Genomic DNA, 20,609 nt, shown 5'->3' with positions numbered 1-20,609 from the left:
CTGATAGAACGTTATTTCTCGAAACATACGTTTCTAATTTTGGTTTTTTTTTCTCTACCAGATCTGAAGGTGGCCTTCGGGTGCTGGCGGTTAACATTCTGGGCCGGTTCCTGCTCAATAGCGACAAAAACATCCGGTACGTCGCGCTCAATACGCTGCTGAGGACGGTTCACGCGGATATCTCGGCGGTGCAGCGGCATCGCAGCACCATTCTCGAATGTCTCAAGGATCCGGACGTTTCGATTCGGCGGCGGGCGATGGAGCTATCGTTTGCGCTAATCAATTCTCAGAACATTCGGGCCATGTCCAAGGAGCTGCTGATTTTCCTGGAGAAGGCCGATGCCGAGTTCAAGGCGCAGTGCAGCAGCCGGATGGTTTTGGTGGCGGAGCGGTATTCGTCGTCCATTCGCTGGCGGTTGGACACGTTGCTCAGTGTGCTGATTGCGGTGAGTAGGACTTGTTTCTTAATTTTAATAAACAAACAGGACGAAACTGTCGACGAATGAACTTCAATTGGATCATGAAAGGGAGATTCGATCGGGTTTGTAAGTTGTAAGTTAACAATTTTGAACATATCTGGAAGCCATGTTGCGGTCAAAGGACAATATTTACAAAATAATTCATTCTCATCTTTTTCGTACCGTTAAGTACGTAGTGGGTTTAGCATAACTGTAAAGCTACGGAGCCCAGAAGTGCCTCGAACACAGCCTGACGAACGCTCGAAAATTGGGGGTTATTGTCAAAACCCGGTAAACGGGTGAATCCCGAAGAAACTAGCCAAAGTATGATGACAAACGTCACTATGCAGTCGACGAATGGAAAAGGTTGGAGGTTGTAAAAGGTGATACGTTCAAAATTTGGTCAGTATCAACTTGACTTATTTCTTTCAATTTTGCATTTAAAAAACCTGAACACCCGTCATTTTGAAGGTGTGTGTGTGTGTGTGTGTAAAATGTTACTCCTGTTTCGATTTCGGAATTCACTTTTCAGTTGTCAAAATGCCGTTCAAGGAAGAAGAGCAGCGTATCAAAATTTTGCTCAAGCATCGCGCAAATCCGAGCTACTCGCACGCAAAGCTGGCAAAATCGCTAAAAGTTGCCAAATCAACCGTTACAAATGTAATTAAAGTGTTTGGGGAACGTTTGTCGACAACCAGGAAGTCTGGATCGGGGGGAAATCGAAAACCGGAAGCCGCTGAGACGACAAAGAGATTTGCCGGTAGTTTCAAGCGAAATCCTAACCTCTCTCTCCGAGATGCCGCAAATAAGCTGGGTGTATCGTCTACAACCGTGCATCGAGCCAAAAAACAAGCCGGACTATTGACTTACAAGAAGGTAGTGACTCCACATCGCGATGATAAACAAAATACGACGGCCAAAGCGCGATCCCGGAGGCTGTATACGACGATGCTGACGAAATTTGACTGCGTGGTAATGGACGACGAAACCTACGTCAAAGCCGACTACAAGCAGCTTCCGGAACAGGAGTTTTGTACGGCAAAAGGAAGGGGGAAGGTAGCAGATATTTTCAAGCACATGAAACTGTCAAAGTTCGCGATATAATATCGCGATATTTTCATAGATTCCGGGACTGTCAACCAAGAAATTTACTTGAAAGAGGTTTGAATAAACGTCTGCTGCCTTTCCTGAAGAAACACGGTTGTTCCGTACAGTTTTGGCCGGATTTGGCATTTTACCATAACGGTAAAAAGGCCATGGAGTGGTACGCCGCCAACAACGTGCAGGTGGTCCCCAAGGACAAGAACCCTCCCAACACGCCAGAGCTCCGCCCAATTGAGAAATACTGGGCTATTGTCAAGCGGAACCTAAAGAAGACCAAAAAACTGCTAAGGACGAGCAGCAGTTCAAGGCAAACTGGCTTTCTGCGGCGGAGAAGGTGGACAAGGTGGCTGTACAAAATCTGATGGAAGGGGTTAAGCGTAAGGCCCGGCAATTCCGGTTTGGAAAAGCGGAAGCCTAACTGAATATTTTTCCTGAATTTTATACTAATTAAACTTGAAAAAGAAATTTAATTTGATTTTTTAAATAAACGATTTCACCGATTTACACGCGTTTTCCCTTGACCAAATTTTTACCGTATCACCCTTTAATGCGTAGTTTGTATACCAGTACAATAAAGCTACAAAAGTGCCTCAGACACAGTACAGGTTTCTCGAGTTCTGGAAGCTAATGCCAGGACCTGGGAAGCTGGAAGTTCCTTGATAAGTTGCCCAAAGTATGGCTATTTTATATGACCATGCAGTCGAGTTATAAATCCTGGCTGGAGGTGGCCAGCTTGTGGTGCCGGGATACCTCAGACACAGTACATGGTTCTCGAGCATAAATCCTGGCTGGAGGTGCCTCAGACACAGTGCAGAGTTCTTGAATCAGATCAGGTCGTATCAGATACGACGACCTTCCAAAGCACCTCTAAGACCTTCCATGGTCCAGCGACCCCCCAGGAGAACTTGTCCATCGTACTTCCACTAAGTTCTTGGCTCAACTACCTTCCAATGGCTTCTTGTCCGATGACCTTTAAGTAGACCCTACTCGACGACATTCCAAATGATTTCCTGGTTTGATTATCTTTCAAAGGCTTTGGCTTTACACCTTCCATTGCCACTTATCATCGAACTTCGTAACCTTCGCAATCGTCTGAAGACAGCGAGAAAAATGTCAATAATGATTCAAATGATATAAATGAGTATCTTGAGGCACGTAACTTAGAGAGCGCCTAACACCTCATTACACGTTCTGTTTCAGTTTCTGTGACAAGTTTCTGTGACGTCATCAATTGCATTCATCAAACACCAAATGCTGTTGCAAACCAATTCTCGACATTCTTAATTCTTCGGCATTCAGAGCGTGCTTAGCACTAACTCCTCACCTTTATACGAATCATACTTAAGTAGCTTGCCGAATAGTTGAATAGAACATTCAACATCCTCTGCTGAATTTCTCCTCGAATGACGTCTCACGGAAGCTAAATATGTTAGATGAAACAAATGGACCTAGACCATATGGCATTCCTCCTATTCTGGTTAAGAAATGCGCCGATTCGTTATCCGTACAAATTTCGACGACTTTTAACCAATCGTTAACGGAATGTACTTTTCCCACCGCATGGAGGATCGCATCGATCACTCCAATCCTCAAATCCGGCGGTAGGTATGTAAATTCAAGAGCCTCGTTTATGACGTGCTTCATCAATATCAATATGTATTTTTGAAGATCAACACGGGTTCATTAAACGTAGATCTACGACCACCAACCTCATGACGTACGTTTCGAAGTTGGTTATTATTTAGGCTTGACAAACGTCAACAAGTCGATGCGGTTTTAGACTTGAGCCAGGCATTTGATAGAATATCGTCGGAATAGCTGTTGTACGCCGACGATCTCAAGATTGTTCGTAAATTGCTTTACTAGTTGACTGCTGTGCTCTTCAAAAAGATATCGATTCAGTACTAACGTGATGTTATCAGAATGGTATGGCTCCTAATATTTTCAAATGTAGTGTCATTTCTTTTACTCGTAAACGTCAACCTTTGAACTAAGAATACAAAATGTCATCGACTACCTTAAGCAGCATCTTCAAGGACCTTGGCATAACTTTGCACACCAAGCTCACTTTCTCGCAGCATAGCTCGACTACAAAAGCTGACCCAAGTAACCATAAGCCTAACGACTTGTTAAAATGGTATCCAAAAACATCTTTAGAGCTTCTCTGCTCTTTCTAAGCTCTATGACCCAGATTTGGCGAAATTAACTGCTAGCTTAGTGCTCATGGTTACCTGGGGAAGGCTTTGCGGTTCTTGGCTTCATACGACGAAACACGCAATTTTTCAACGACTACTACAGTTTAAAAGCACTTTATTGTTGTGCTCTTGTGTGCAGTATTGTCGAATACGGAGTGCAATTCTAGGCTCTACCTACAAGGTTGTAAAGGCAAACAGGATCGAAAGAGTACAACGAGGCTTCCTCAGATACGCTCTGTGCCAGATAACATGGATAACTTGAACCTCACGCTCTACGAACAGCGCTGCTTGTTGCTGAATCTACCGACGCTGGCATCAAGACATTCTCCTACAACGGCTCTTAATCTTAGATATTCTACAGAATAATATGCACTGCTCAGAATTGTTATCGTTACTTCCGTTTAACGCTCCTGTAAGATCAACTCGGACGCAGGAATTTCCAGGCTTACTATTCGACGATGCTAGGGCTAGTTCCGATGCAGCTGGAGTAGATCCCAGAGACGGCTGAATAGAACCGGCTTTATTGGTCCACTCGGAAGGCTGATCTTCCACCCGGTGAAGACGAAGAATTCCGGATGTATCCAGTGAAAGAGGCCTCCCGTGGCTGCTTTTCCAGAACGGTGCTACAGATGTCTGGGGAGAGTATTTATGCCGAGAAATACTCTCGGGTAGGGTGACTTCACGTCATCGGCAAGTGAGTCACTTGAGTCGGTGTAGGATGAATTCTTCGCCGGGAATCATCCGAGTAGTTTTTGGTAAAGCCCCAGACGTGTGCTGTGACAGGCGCGAGTCTAGGATAAGCTGCTCTCGATTCGGCACACGGACGGCAAAGAGGAGAGGGCCTCGAGCCAAACCAAGTGGAGCTCAAGTCGTTAGAGGAGAGGTCATTGGTCTCTTGCAGTGGTCTCGAACAGAGGCGGAGCCCACGATAGTCGTGGAAACCAACGGAGCCTAGAGTTGCGAGTAAAGGCCAGACCTCGAGTCGTCAGAGGAGAGGTCCTTAGTCTTGAATCGTAACAAGGGGCAGGGTGTATATGCTGCAGTTTTGACTCGAACTGAAGTTAGCTGATGAGCGGTTCTAGACTTTGGGTTGGTCAAACGGTAGCTTGACCCGATGTTCTTCCTTATGGCTCTGCGTTTTCCGGTTTTGACAACTGGGGATTTTTTTTTATTATCTGACGGGTTTGCGCCGGGGGTCTTCAGATTTTCCCCAAAATTGAAAATTTGGTTCATTTTTGCGACTTAAAATCACATGTATTTTTTCAGATTTCTAACATTTTTATTTTTTGATTTAGCTTCGGTTAGATTTTTTTATCAATAAAAAATAACCATTTTTCAAAGCTACATAACTCTGTTATTTTTCAACGGAAATTATAAAATAGCACATCAAAATGCATTGAAATTTTATCAGCTTTCCAAATAAAAAGGCTGGAAAAATATAAATAAAGACCTTCAACATGAAAAGTTGTAAAAAAACTTTAAATGGCGTCTTAAAGTACCGGCTGCACCACCGAATATTTTGCAAAAAATACCATTGAATAGCTCAATTTATGATGCAACTTTCATCTGAAGACACCAAAGTGGGCCATCAACTCCTTGAAGAGTTATGAAAGAAATAATGGCAACAAATCTCTTTTTTTGCATCGAAAACAAACAATGGTCGAACAATTGCACTAATACATGGAGCGAGCGCGTACTTCTAACAACATGGAAACAAAAGAACTTTTCAAAGCAGGTAAAAAACACTTTTTTTTGTGCTTTGTAGACTGACCCTACTCGTATAACAGTCCCATATGAATTTTCGTCATTTTAGGTCAACATAGGGATTCAATATAAAACACTTAAAAAAGATTCTTTGGTTTTGTTCTACAAATTTCGAAAAAAATATCAATTTGTGGCTGTCCTATATGAAATATACCCGAATAACAGTTCCATGAAATACCACGGATTTGGTTACTTTTCAATGCTTCTTTCGGCGAAATAGTCTTTGATTTATTGCTTTGAATCATTTAAAACAAATTTAACTCACTTGATGTCGAATGATGCACACGAGTTTTGAAGGCAGGTCTGACTTCCTTAGGAATGACTTCCTGAGCGAAAAACTATCGGATGCAATCAAAAATCGTAAAAATATTCAACTTACAATGTGGAATTTACGATATTTTGTATGTTTCTTTTTCTGACAGTTGCATTTAGAAGTTCAAAAATGATCAAATTTAAGTCTTAGAAAGTAGCTTGGTGAGAAAAAAATATTCTGTATGGGACTGTTATGCGAGTAGATTTGAAAAAGGTTTCAAATATGGTCGATTAACAGTCCCATGATGAATAAAAATGGTGCTCTCGACCTTACCAATAACTTAATTTCGAAAATTTCAGGTCTGACGATTTATTATGACAACCTAGAAACGATTTTCGTCCATGCCGAAAGTGGTGATCACAATTTAAGAATGTATTCCAAAACAGGAAAAGCTGATTTTCTCGCTTGCTTGTTTTTGCAAATGGACTGTTATGAAAGTAGGGGCGGTAGAGTGTTGCAGCTAAACTGACTTCATGTTATATCCAAAAATCTAATAACGTATTCGTTTATACCCAGTTTTGCACCAGGTCACAACAAGTTTTGCAAATTTTGCTGTCATCTTTAGAAGTTTATGCGCTCAGTTTTGCATTCGTAATTCAACAGATTTGATTTAAAATGGACGGTGGAACACTGAAGATTCGTTTGATCGAGGTAGCAAAACACTGACGACAAATTATGTTCGTTCTAGTATGGTAAACCTCAAAACTGGGCGAATGGAGAAAACGAATACGGTAAAAGTATCATATTTTCAATGTCATATTACCTACAATGGGAATGATGCTGTTTACAGCCTGGGCTGGCCATACTGAGCTCTCCGATTATTTCTACATTTGTGCCACACTCTTTGTTAATGATCAACGGGAAAGGATTTTGGTGTCCAGTGCTTAGCTCCCGATATAAAAACTATGTAAAGCACGTCTATATTTCATTTTTTTGATCACGTTTTTGTGATCTCAAACACAGGGACTGAACCTTCTACTATTGGCATTGATTATGCTTCACAATGATCTTTGATCGAAAAGTTAATACGTTATATAGCATATGACCAAGTTGTAAAAGCAACATTTCCATTATTTGTTATATCACATTAACAATACGATACTAAGAATTTTGGTAAAAATTTTAAGTCAGTTATGCTGCAAATACTCTACATAGCACGAAAAAGTAGTGTTTTTTACCTGCTTTGAAAAGTTCTTTTGTTTCCATGTTGTTAGAAGTACGCGCTCGCTCCATGTGTTAGTGCAATTGTTCGACCATTGTTTGTTTTCGATGCAAAAAAAGAGATTTGTTGCCATTATTTCTTTCATAACTCTTCAAGGAGTTGATGGCCCACTTTGGTGTCTTCAGATGAAAGTTGCATCATAAATTGAGCTATTCAATGGTATTTTTTGCAAAATATTCGGTGGTGCAGCCGGTACTTTAAGACGCCATTTAAAGTTTTTTTACAACTTTTCATGTTGAAGGTCTTTATTTATATTTTTCCAGCCTTTTTATTTGGAAAGCTGATAAAATTTCAATGCATTTTGATGTGCTATTTTATAATTTCCGTTGAAAAATAACAGAGTTATGTAGCTTTGAAAAATGGTTATTTTTTATTGATAAAAAAATCTAACCGAAGCTAAATCAAAAAATAAAAATGTTAGAAATCTGAAAAAAATACATGTGTTTTTAAGTCGCAAAAATGAACCAAATTTTCAATTTTTGGGAAAATCTGAAGACCCCCGGCGCAAATTGTCAGATAATAAAAAAAAATCCCCAATTACTCAAGGTACTCAGGACGAAACTTGACCGTTTTTTAGCGACGCTCCAAACTAATCTTCTGTTTTGACGTAGAATTACGTCTTACGGCAACACTATAGGGGGGCAAATTGAAATTCGCGAACGGATCTCGCGTCACGAAAAACTCCTCTTTCAGAGACATCTTTTTCGTGCATCATTTTGGGTTGGCTATGTGTTGGTGCACCAATACTCATTCAGCGCATATACGGATGGTACGGAAATCTTCCACGCGCAGATATAAAAAGAAGTGCGACTCGCTGCCTCATGTTTCATTCGTGTTCGTGCTTTCAAGGAAACAACATCGCAAGCAGCTGGCGACCAAGGCTGCCTGATGGAGTGCTCCAGCCACCGGAGGAGTGAAGGAGAAACCGCATTGTTTCCGGCCTGGATTCACCCATGGCCCAACACAAACCTACTGCAAGCCTCCACCCACTCATCGTACATCACCACCGACCCAGCACCCAACCACCCACCGCACACCATCCACCCTTCGCACACCACCCACCCTTCGCACACCACCCACCCACTCACCATCCACCAATCGCACACCACCCACCGTCGCTCGCCACCCAACTTGTACACCACCCACCCGCTCAACACCCACCATCGCACACCATCCACCCATCGCACACCATCCACCCATCGCACACCAACCCCCCTCGCTCGCACCCGACCCGCACACCACCACCCACCCATCGCTCGACATCCACCAGCACACCACCACCCACCCATTGCACACCACCCACCCACCATTGGACACCACCCACCCACACATTACACTCCACCACCCACCCATCGCTCGACAATCACCCGCACACCACTCACCCATCGCACACCAACCACCCACGCTCCCAACCATCACACACCAAACACCCACTCACCCAACCATCGCATACCAACCCACCCACACACCAATTGCACACCACCCACCCACCCATCGCACGCCACCCACTCAACGCTCATCCACCGTCCAAAAAATGAAAATTCAAGAACCTCTCTCTTAAATATTGTGGCCCTGATAAGGGCCGTTTATAGTTGTTAGCTGAAAAGTTAACTTATTATTTCTATCGCTTCCTCGGAAATCCCATGTAAAAGAAACGATGTTAGCTAGTGATTGCTATGCGATCTGAAGGGAAATGAAAACATGAAACTGATTCCAATGAGACGCATGAGGCTAAACTGTTTGAGAGCTTTTGCACTGAGTCAAGCGTTTAGATCAAAGCAGTCATTGTAAGCTTTTCTCGCAAGCGTTTGATACAAAGCTCGTGTGCTGATCAAATTCTTTGCATAACTGTCGGGCGCAAACATTTCGACGATATAGACCATGAAGCTGCTTATACTTATATTTAATTCGCCTTTTGTTATGCAGCTGTAAAGAGCTGCAAACCAAACATATCGGCCGTTTCAGACCATTAGAAGGTATAAAATAAACAATTTATGGAAAAACAACTCCTGTTAAAAAAAAACTTTATTCGGGTATGCTTATTTAATATTTTTACGAATAGTCACCGTTGATATTAGATATATGCTAGTTTAATGACATTGCAGTGAACGTTACGACAAAAATTCTTTATTGAAGAATAAAAGATTGAAATTAAATGACGGATAGATAAAGCAGATGCCAAGTAGGAGAAAATTAATAGATGTTGAAATTGAGTCAAGAGCATATTTAATGGAAAGCTTCAAAGGTGCGTTCTAGACCCTTTGTCCCGCATCATCGCTTATTAAATATGAAAAACACATTGACAAAAGATAGGCTATCGTAATTCTACGTACACATCTCGGTCGTTTCTTATATACAACCCCTTTAACTTTTTTTTTTCCCCTATTTTCTGTCTGCGACAGTGTTGCCGATATTCTCGTGAATTCGAGCTATTTCGAACTGTCAAAATAAACACATGTAGCAAAGGAAGATCAAAAGGAATTTGGAGATGGATTCTGTACATATAGTACACGGAAATGATTGCAGGAAACATAAAGCCTATCCCATCGTTACCATGTTTGGTAACACACTTGATCCGATGGCCTTCTTACTCCCAGCGACCTTTCAGTGACTCCAGCGTAATGACCTGTTACGAACTTCTATATCACCGATCCAACGACCTTCCAGTAGCTCTGGTTGTTAAATCGAAAACTTTTCAAGGGTCTATCAGTCATTGACCTTCCATGGCTTCGGTTCGAATTTGGATTCTTGCTCCACCGCTGCCAACCGTCGACGAACTTCCGATGGCAATCCGTTTTTGTCGATGTAGGAAGAATTCTCCGCCGAAAATTTGCCAAGTAGTTTTGTCACCTCCCTCCTTGCGTATCAACCACCAATAGAAAACTTCGATAAAAGAGGTACAAGTCTTGAGTTGAATGCTGATGGTGACTTCTTCCAGATTGAAGTGATGTTCATAACAATTCTGGAAACAATCAAGTCAGAAGCTCCAGGTGTATTGTAGAACGAAAGTACAGAGCGGACTAGACTAGAAGTGGCACAACAGCAGCTTTTAAGGCTTTTATTGAGTTTAAATTAACAACTGGGACTTAATTTAAACTGACTCGGAATCAATAGGAAAACGCGTTTATTAATTTGCAGAGCTTAAGTGTATTTCGACTGGTTTGAACGGCTATTAAGATTGGACTGAAAAATAACAGCTAGGTAACAACGGTTTGTTAGGTTGCTCTTAGCAATGGCTTGGTTGGTGATGAGGCGATCGCTACTATGATCTCAACACCCCCTCTCGATCGTCTATTCCGATCCTTTCAAAGAATCGGTTTGTGTGTGGTCTTGTTCCCTTAAAATCACACATTTTTAACAACTTGCCCATGGCAATGAAAGTGTTGTCGTTGTCTGACTGCAGTCTCTTGGTCTTTCGCCTTATTTTCAATCGACCAGCATTTCTACAGCCATTATTTACGTCGGACGTCCAATTGTACATTTGAGTTTTCAAACTGCTTGGGCCTTTCACGAACCGCTCTTCGTGATTTTTCTGTGTTGATTGCAGTTCATCCTCCTCTGTATCATTTACCTCTGCAATATACAAATTACCAGCAGTGGCACTGTACCTCATAACGTTGTCAATGAACTTACCAGGGAGCCAGGGAGCCCGCGCTGGACCTGGACGTCGAACATCCAGAAATGTCACGTCGTTCTGAGTGCGAAGGGAGCGCTTCCGGTGTTGCGTGTTCGTGGTAAACGTCATCGACTGAATCGCCAGATACATTTTCGTCGACTATTGATTCTGCTCCAACATCCGGATCCCCCTCTAGCTCGCACAAGTTTGCCTGTTTCTCCTCGACGAACAATTCAATTTCGTAGAAATTTCCATGGAGTCTTCCTGTGGCCAAAACATCGAAGCCCTTCTTCAGAATCACTTGGCTAATTTCTTCACGGACATTGAATTTTCCCGTAGGTCAGAGACAACCAGCACGTCTTTCATGTGGAAGGTGAAATTTTTGTTACTTCTCCCGCTGATTTCGCCGCTCGTTCTGGCAAACATAACCTGTCCCTTCTTTGCTACGTTGATGCTAATCCGATCCTTCAGATCACGACTTGATGTAAGGAGCGACCTGTTGCTAATGAGATGGTCACTACAACCAGAGTCCAGCTTGAACACCACACATCGTTGATTACTTCCGGAGTATGAATCCCACCCGGCCATGAAACTAACAGATCGATTGTTCGCCAAGTTCGATCCGTTTTCATTTTCTTCCGGTTCATTCTTGCAATCTCGTTTCCAATGTCCTGACTTACCACACCTGTGGCATTTGCCTCTCATTTGCGATCCTTGTTTTCTACCGTAACGGTTTCCAGAAAAAGCTGATTGGAAATCGGTAGACGTCTCTTCACGATCAGATCGTTTGGCTTCTTCGGCTAGCAATCTTTGTTTAACTGTTTCCAAGGAAACCTCTTCGTTCACGCTTTCCAGTGCCGTAACGAGTGGATCGTAGGAGTCTGGGAGTGTGTTAAACAATTGCGAAACGATATCCTCTTCTTCCATTTTTGCCCCTGCCGTTTTCAGCTTCCTAACCAGCCCGTCAAATTCAACCAGGTGGCTCCGCATGTCACCACCTTCCTTCAACCGTAGCCTGGACAGCTGCTTCCGCGTGATGGTCCGATCAGCAACACACTTTTTGGCAAATGTAGCCTGAAGACTCTCCCACATTTGCCTGGTTGTTGCCTTCTCACGCACGACCTCAAGGACTTCGTCTGCTAGGCAGCTTACCAGCAATGACTGCCCCCTCGCATCCAATGCTTCAAACGCTCTCCTCTCAGCAGCTGTTACCGGAGGCTCTCCGTCCAGAACTGCCGAGACACCTGCCGCCTTTAAGTACAGTCGAACCCGGTAGCTCCAGTTCGCAAATTCCGCCGCATTTCCGTTGAACTGTTGGATTCCGTGCGCGAGTTCCTTCGTGGTGGTGCCCATAACCTATTGAGTTTAAATTAACAACTGGGACTTAATTTAAACTGACTCGGAATCAATAGGAAAACGCGTTTATTAATTTGCAGAGCTTAAGTGTATTTCGACTGGTTTGAACGGCTATTAAGATTGGACTGAAAAATAACAGCTAGGTAACAACGGTTTGTTAGGTTGCTCTTAGCAATGGCTTGGTTGGTGATGAGGCGATCGCTACTATGATCTCAACAGCTTTTGAGTAGAGTTACGTCTGACCCCACGATCGAAACTACAAAATCTAGTCTACTGCATAGTAGATACTGTGCGGAATAGAATCATTCCACCGCTGGAAAGTATCCGAATAGTGTTGGAAATGTCCTGCGATAGAAGTTTTAAGGATATGATAACACCTTCTCCGCAGTGAACTTTAAGGAGAAAAGAGCATTTTACTGACAGGTATCTCAGCGTGGATGAAGTCATCTGGATGAAATCCCGCTGGTAACAGTTTGCGATTCTAGGATAAAGCTAGGGAATTTCAATTTAGAGTGTGATCCACCGCTCCTTACTAGTAAATGAAAGCCTCGATTACAATCAAACATCACCAGATAGACCTCTCTCTCAGCTCTACTGCATATATCGTATCATTATCAGAAGTAGAAGTTTTTATGCGTTTTCTGAGGCTTACTGAGGCTTGATAGAAAGGTCTGAGGAGCTCGAGAACTGTTGATGATTGCCTTAGAATAATTCGAAAGGTCAACTAAAAGACATTGTCTTAGGTCAGCAATTTGACAAACTTCTCACACTTCCTTCGCTCGGGTCAAATCTTCTAATGGAAGATAACAGAAACTGACGCTAATTTTTCTTCCTTAAAAATTTTTATTTCAGGCCGGCAACTACGTCCGTGACGATGTGGTCTCGTCCACAATTCAGCTGATCCTCAACAGCCCGGCCGAGGAGCAAGCCTACATCGGGCTCCGGTTGTGGGACTCGCTGCACAACATTACCAACTCCTACGAGGACAAGCAACCGCTGCTGCAGGTGGCCGTTTGGACCATCGGCGAATACGGGGATCTTGTACTGAGCAGCGACCGTATCGGAGGTAACGTAACGTTATTTGGCCTTGTTGAAAATGGATGTTGGTAAAATCACCTTGTAAACCTTCGGGTTGCACCCCTTATCATTGTGTAAATTGGTATCTTCTAGACTATGTATACACACCCAGTAGAGATGCAATATGTAGAACGTAGTTCTTTTTTGTGTTCTTTTCGATTCTTTCTTTTGCGCGTAAACTTAACCTCTAGATGTTGAAATTCCTCCAGAGAATGAATTGATAGATCTGTACCAGAAGCTTCTGTGGTCCACGTCCGTTTCGACGACCAGCAAGCAGTATACGCTGATTTCGCTGGTCAAGCTGAGCACAAGAATCCAGTCGAAGGAGGAGTAAGTATTGATAGTTTTAAACCATTAGTCAAAGAAAGTTTTCTAATTTTTTTTTATTCCAACAGAGAATCGCGAGCGAAACAGATCATCGAAGCTTTCGGAACCCATCTGCATATCGATCTGCAGCAACGAGGGGTAGAATTTGCGCAACTCTTCCGAGACTACAGCCATCTGAGGCCGGCATTGCTAGAGAAGATGCCCAAGATTCAGAAGTCGCTGACCAATGGAACGGATAATGGAGGCATTTATGAAGAACACTCGAACAGTATCGACCTAATAGAGGGCGGTGCCGATGATATCGAAAGTAGCACGCTGTTCTCAAACCCTGGTTCAATTAAGATTGGAACTGACTCGGTAGGAGTACAAATTCAAATATTTGTCCAAGTAAAATGTATTAATTTCTAATTAAAACTTTTTTTTAGAATGCTCTTTTGGATTTGCTTGGAGGAGAGGATGATGGAATTGGGCTGACACCCGCTGCAAACTCGATTATTCCTACCAGTACTGCTAGCACTAACGGTAAGGCACCCGCTAGCAGCGGTTCCAACAATCAAGATCTGTTGGACCTACTCGGAGGACTCGATATGCCTGCCAGTACACCGCCAGCGGCCATTCCTCCCCTAGGTGGAGCCCTCGATTTGAACAGCATCAATGACAACAGCATCAAAACGATGTCTGCGGGAATCACAACGTCCAATAGTAGCCCCCTGACCGGATCTTCCTCCTTCGGTGGACTCGAAAATCTACTAAACTCCAATCTAACCTCAGCGAATGTGCCACCGGCTGCCATCCCTACTGCGGCCCTGCCCATGACAATTCCAACGGGTGGCATTCTGGCGGCACCCAACACAACCGGAAGCATTTTCAGCGACTTCACGTCCATCAACAATAATGAGGTTTGTCGACTCATGTGAGACTAAAATTGGTTGAACATCTCTCATTTTGAATTTTAATTCTAGGAACATGCAAAAACCCTAACGGCCTTAGATAAGAACGGTCTACTCGTACAGTTAGTAGCGAAAAACAGTGGTGGATGTTTACAGATAGTCATGAGCGCCGTCAATAACTCGTTGAGCTCCCTAGAACAATATCTATTCCAGGTTAGTTGCGATCGTTTGTCCGAAAAAAGGAAACTTGTTCATAATGTTAAAATTTATTTCACCAGGCTGCCGTACCAAAAAGCTTTACCCTTCAAATGTTGTCACCCTCTGGATCGGCGTTACCCCCGGGAGGAACAATCACGCAAGAGATGCGAGTCACTAGTACTGCTAAGGTAAGATTTAAAAAAAAACAATAGAAGTTACTGTAACTTTATAAAAATCGCTCTTCAGGCCACCCTTCGAATGCGGTTGCGGATATCGTACCAGTGCGACGGCAATCCGGTGCTGGAGCAAACCGAAGTGACGGGTTTTCCGGAGGAACCGACTCCGCTCGAATGAGACAGTCCCGGCAACCGGTGGGGTGTGAATATTACCGTTAAGTTTTAGACACTGCGCTGTTTGTGGTCAAATACAATGTGTGAATGTACACGTGTCGTGGTCTCGTTGTAATCGCGAGATCACATTTTTATTGTTCCATCCGTTTATGGTTTTTTATTTTAAAGCGAAAGACAACAACTACTGTATTTTTCCTAGCGATAATTTTTGGAATGCTACTAACCGACTGGAAAATCATTAGTCCTCCGTTTTCCTAAATATAGACAAAGAAAGAAAAGGACATTTATTTGCTAGGATCGTTTCCGAAAAAAAACAACATAGTTAACTATAGAACACTAACAGCTATAAATTATCTGCATATAGGTACTAATCAATTAAGATAATTGTGTGAACAGGTACCGAATAAAAGAACGTTTTGTATGAGCACATTGGGAGTGAGAGAGTCTGGCTGCAATCTGAGATTTTTCTGTAAATATTGTTGTAAATTGATAGGAAGAAAATTATTAACGAGATATTATAACATAATAGGAAGCAAAGTAGAAGGTTGCAGAATTGGCGATTTCGAAACTACAGTGTTTTTATCAATGATTGGCTCAAAAGATGCTAGAAAGCAACAAAATAACCCTAAACACAAATGTAAATTTGAAACGGACTCTCTGTGCTTTAGAGGCCGCTTACTCATTGACAACTTTCCCCTTAACAGTGCCAGAAAAGACACTATCTAGTATGATTTCCTTATTCTTCCTTTAAAAACTACCATACTGTTACGATTTATTTGGTGTAATAATAGTTGCACTAACCTAATTTACCATCCAACAACCTCCTCTAAACATAAATGCTAAGAAAAGCAAGTGTACTGTTTTCCGTCCAAGAAACCAATTTAGGCATGTGAAGATGATAATTGAAATGACTAAAAAGTGAGAACGAAACGAAACGAAAGTCGAGGCAAAAGTGTGATGGAAAATTCAGAGAATTTTCCCTCGTGCTTTCTTTACAATAAATATGCGATTCGGTTAAGTGTGCTATTCCCGAATGCACGCATCTTTTTCTCTGTTAGACTTTCCCTGCAGAAATGTTCGACAAATGTTCCATTTTGGGGATGTGTTCTCAGCAACTACAATTATTTTTTAAATACTTAAACCATAAATCCAAAATTCAAACTACTTGCAAATTGAAACTCAGCAAAGCAAATTTTTAGAAATATTCGTTGATAAAAAAAAACATCGTAATTCCATTGCTGCAAAGCTGGGGGAAAATCTAAAAAAAAAACTGTTTGCGTGAGAGTGCATTAACTGATAGCTGTACTGCAGGTCAAGTCGAAAGTAATCGAGTGAAGTTTAGCTTTAGTTTGCGAGAAGTTACACTAAACTACTGATAAAAGTTGGTTTTTCTCAGTCCCGAAAAAAGGGTTAAGCAAAATGAAGCTTTCGATCGTCAATCGTTATTTTGCGAGCAAAATTTTGCTAAGACACCCCCCTTAGTTACTATAAGATGGCAATAAAATAAACCTAAAACTATTGCGGCAAACTCCGATTGGATGGGAAAGTTGAAATTTATGAAAAATGCTATAAATAAATGTATGATACACTACCGATTGTTTGTTGCTTTTTTTTAAGATGATCCGAAAAATCTCTTGCATAGCGAAACACAACGGATCGAAAATATCCCAACAGATTAAATTCTTTTTTTGGCAGTTAATTTTCAGTGACTATAAAAGTCACAATTTGCTACAACTCAAATCCTGATCCTGATTCCGATTCTGATCATAATCTTTTTTTACAGGATCAGGATTATCATCAAGAATTAGGATCTGAATCAGGATCAGGACCACAATTGTTGTAACCCGCATATGTAAGCAAACAAAAGTGCTGGAACCTGATAGGTTCTTACTTTTTCGATTGCAGCAGTTAAAATTGCTGATGCGCGTATAGTTGCGTCGGTTCAAATAGACGTCCGTGTTAGTGAAAATCATTTAGGGGCCCTTGTAAAATCAATCAGTTTATAGGAATCGGTTGAGATGATTAAAGTCCAAAATGATCGTCATTTTATGAACCTTTTATAGTTTTTGTAGGTATTTGTTTAATTTATGCTCCTATATGTCTCTTTTGTTATTTCGCATTTTCATCACTGTGTTATTTTTCTCGCTTTGTCACTTTGGGCATCTAAGTCTATGTTATTTCTGTCATCTTTTTCAATTTCGCTATAATTTCCATATTTGTAATTTTGCCAATCTGTTTATTCAAGACTGTCATTTTTTATATGTTTTATTTCATTTTTAGTTCGTCTTTCTTGCCTTTTTTGTCTCTTCGTCTTAATTTTTTGTCATTTTTTTGTAATTTTTTTTTTTCATTTGTTGTCAGTATTGCCATTTTGGTTTTATTCATCATCATTACTGCTTTTTTTGTTTATGCTATCACCTTTTTTCTGTTTTTTTTTTGTTGTTTCTGATGTTTCGTAAATTAAATCATTTTAAGAATATCCGTCTTTTTGTTTCTTGTTTCTGTCATTTAAAAAAAATAATTTAGAGGTTTTTAGCAATTTTCAGTTTTGTCATTTTTTATGTGTGTTTTCTATTGTGCATTTTTGTCATTTTTTTGGGTTTTTTCTTATCGGTCTTGATACTTGAGTCATTTCTTCAGTTATTTTGTACTTTTTCTGTAAATTTTCTCAATAAAGTTAACTTTTGTTTTATCTTTCTGTATTGTTTTAAATCTATCCGTTTTAGTATTGTTTTTTTTTCTGTGTTTTTAAAGCTTATTTTGTTATTTGTGTGGATTTTGTCATTTTTGTGGATTGTATCATTCATGTTATTTTAAATATTTCTGTCATTTCTTTGTTTTGACATTTTTTTCTCTTGTTTTTTTTTAATATTTTTGGGATTAAATTTTTGATTTTTTTTTTTGCATTTTTAATGTTTATTGATCTGGTTTGATACATAATTTATTTGTTTTTTATTATTCTGTCATTTGTACCAATTTTTGCGCATTTTTTTTGTTTTTTTTATTATGTTTGTTATGTTGCTTTTGTAATTTGCATTAGTTTTCGTTTTATATTACTCTTACATTTCTATCATTTTTTCATGTTTTCAATTTGGTCGCTTTGGTTATTTTTGTATTTTGGAAATATATTTTTTAATTTTTCTATATTTCAATTATTTTTTTCAATTTTGTTGTTGGTTATTTTCAGTGTTCAGTGTTATATCATTTTTGCACTGTTTTCATTTATGTCATATTTTTATTTTTATTGTATTTTTTCCTCAATTTTGTTGTATTTCTTATTTTGATTTTTTTTTTAAATTTCAATCATTAATATAACTTTTTTGTTTTTTTTTTCATTTATTCAATTTTTTATGTTGTTTTTTCAGTTTTGTTATTTCTCAGATTTGTATTAATTTTGTTCTTATTATTTTTTTTGTTATTGCCCCCTGTAATCGAAAAGTTATTCTATCTCTTTTTAAGAAAAACTCGTAAGATCTGTCAAAAGTTGGGTGAAATCTTAGCTCAATTCCACTTGCACTAACGCAAAACCATCACCCAAACTCGACAGCGCTTCCATCGCCTATTACAATAATCAATTTGTTTTGATTTTCTTGTTTTATCACAATTGGAGAAGTAGGCGTCGACCTACTAACGGCATCGCACGTGTTTCAAGTAGTAGGAACAGAAATGTTTAAAAAGGAATTACTCTAGTGCCCAGATCTTAAAAAGGCCGCTTTTTTACAAAACTCATTATTCATGTATAGGTATTTATGCGTTCATCTTCAAAATTTTGTACGTAATTCACACACTTTTAAAGATAGTGTAGAGTTTCTAAATATCAGAATATTTTTCAAAAAATGAGATGAACTTGTTTTTATACTTATTGAACTTTTAAAACACTATATTCAATGATATTTAACACTATTTGTATCGAAGTGGGTCAAATGACTTCAAATAACTATAACTCCTATTATTATTGATTTTTCGCAAATTTTTCTTCATGACTATTTTTATTTTCAAAATTCACGTATTTTGTCATTAACATACTTTTTTTAAGTTTGTAGATTTCGAAATACGTATGTGGTATACCTATTGATACCGTCGCGCCGGGGGTCAAATGACCCCTAACATCTTTTCCGCTTGAACTCTCTTGTTTCTCGTCCGATTTTTTACCAAATTTATAGTTTTGGAAAGCTTTTAACGTTACTCAAATATAGTTCTCAGACAATATTCAGCTACAATCATTGATTTTTAAGTTATTCAAAGTCTAAGAAAAGAAATCCGAGAAAACATGCTTCAGAAGAAATACGAGCACCTGATAACTGACTTACACCCTTTTTCCCGCAGCATGTTTTTTCGGATTTCCAAAACTCTAAATTGTAAAAATTATGTTTATACAGAGTGCCGATATGTTTAGTGTTAAAATCCTAATTTAAGTGCAATGAAGCTGGAACGAATATCAATTTCTTCTTTTGTCAACTAAAAAACAACAAAGAATAACAATCTAGACTAAAAACTAATGCCAAAACTTCAAAGATCCATCCCAGGATCAAAATTTTGCTATACTTTTTCAAAATATATCTCACTTGTTCATAGAAATTCAGGTATGAATATTAAATTTTAAATTAAATTCAACCCATTTCGGAAGCTCTAATTCCATAATTCCCATAACCAAAATTGTTTTCCTACTTTCGAATTTCAGATACTGTGTCCAGTTCAGGATTCTTGATTGTCTGTTCGATTAATCAAAAGAAATGAGAAATGAGAAGCTTCTTTAAAATTCTGGTTTAAATTTGGTTTGGCATTCAATATCAAATTTGAATAATGTTTTTCGAGATCAAATGCATTTTCAATATTTTGATAATTGTTTTCCGAATATGAAAAAAAGAAAAAATTGTTTTATATTCAAATTCGAAATTCTTAATATTTATTCTTACATAAAACAATTCAAACAATAAAAGCTTCGATATGGCAATCCAAATTTAAAAAAATCAGATTTAGATCACTTGAAATTCATATTTCTATTCAGATTCACAACACACTACAGAATACACTACAGAACTACTGACAGACAGAACAGACAGACTACAGAATTTGAATAATAGATTCATGAATGAGGACTCTGAAACTTGGCTCATAACATTCTGATCTGGAATAAGATTCGAAAATCGTATTTTTTTTGTACATCTCAGAAATCGTATTGAAATTCGTATACAGCGCAACTTTTGAATTGAGGTTCATAATTCAGATTCAGAATGCAGATTCAAAATTCAGAAACAGATTTAGCTTGTTTATTAAATTTACAATCAATATAAATTGATGAGGGATTCAAGAAATCATATGATTGCTTGTCAATTCAATTTCCATATTTCTAATTTCTAATCAAATTTAGTTTGTATAGACCATTTCGTTTTATGCAAAAAACTCAAATTTTATTTTTTAAAAATCTTCCACAGCATTTTTATTATGGAATTGATTCTTTATGAAAAATATTTGCTGTTAAAAAACATGTACCTGACTTCACCTAAAAACTCGCAACAAAATTCTATGTTGTTTCGGTGTGCTGTTAAACATTATTAACACATAGAGGACAACAAAATTAGATTCATGACATTTGAATTAAGCTTTTGAATGGACCGCAATGTGTCAATATTGAAGTTTATTTTAAAGCCAAATTTCATACCAAAATCATCAATTTGGTTCAAGTTTGCATCAAACAAATTTGATCTAAAAATCTGATGATTTTTATCTTTTACTTTT

The 20,609-nt window shown here is 39.4% G+C and overlaps 1 protein-coding gene across 7 annotated transcripts in view; it reads left to right on the top strand.

Annotated features, from left to right (window-relative positions):
* LOC129760370 (AP-1 complex subunit gamma-1) overlaps positions 1-16,461 on the top strand; it is a 95,427-nt gene extending 78,966 nt beyond the window's left edge. For 6 of the 7 annotated variants that reach the window (XM_055758016.1, XM_055758020.1, XM_055758018.1 and 3 more), the window contains 8 exons: positions 62-446; positions 12,881-13,094; positions 13,297-13,435; positions 13,501-13,789; positions 13,858-14,331; positions 14,395-14,535; positions 14,601-14,708; positions 14,767-16,461. In XM_055758016.1, coding sequence (XP_055613991.1) covers positions 62-446; positions 12,881-13,094; positions 13,297-13,435; positions 13,501-13,789; positions 13,858-14,331; positions 14,395-14,535; positions 14,601-14,708; positions 14,767-14,874 — 1,858 coding nt within the window. In that variant the 3' untranslated portion in view covers positions 14,875-16,461. The remainder of the gene's footprint in view (positions 1-61; positions 447-12,880; positions 13,095-13,296; positions 13,436-13,500; positions 13,790-13,857; positions 14,332-14,394; positions 14,536-14,600; positions 14,709-14,766) is intronic. The other variant, XM_055758019.1, reaches the window with a different exon arrangement.
* Positions 16,462-20,609: the final 4,148 nt, after the last annotated feature.

This window comes from Uranotaenia lowii, unplaced genomic scaffold, assembly GCF_029784155.1.
Source record: "Uranotaenia lowii strain MFRU-FL unplaced genomic scaffold, ASM2978415v1 HiC_scaffold_59, whole genome shotgun sequence".
Lineage (NCBI taxonomy): Eukaryota > Metazoa > Arthropoda > Insecta > Diptera > Culicidae > Uranotaenia > Uranotaenia lowii.
The sequence above is the reverse complement of the archived record's forward strand: the minus strand, read 5'-3'. Positions and strand labels throughout refer to the sequence as shown.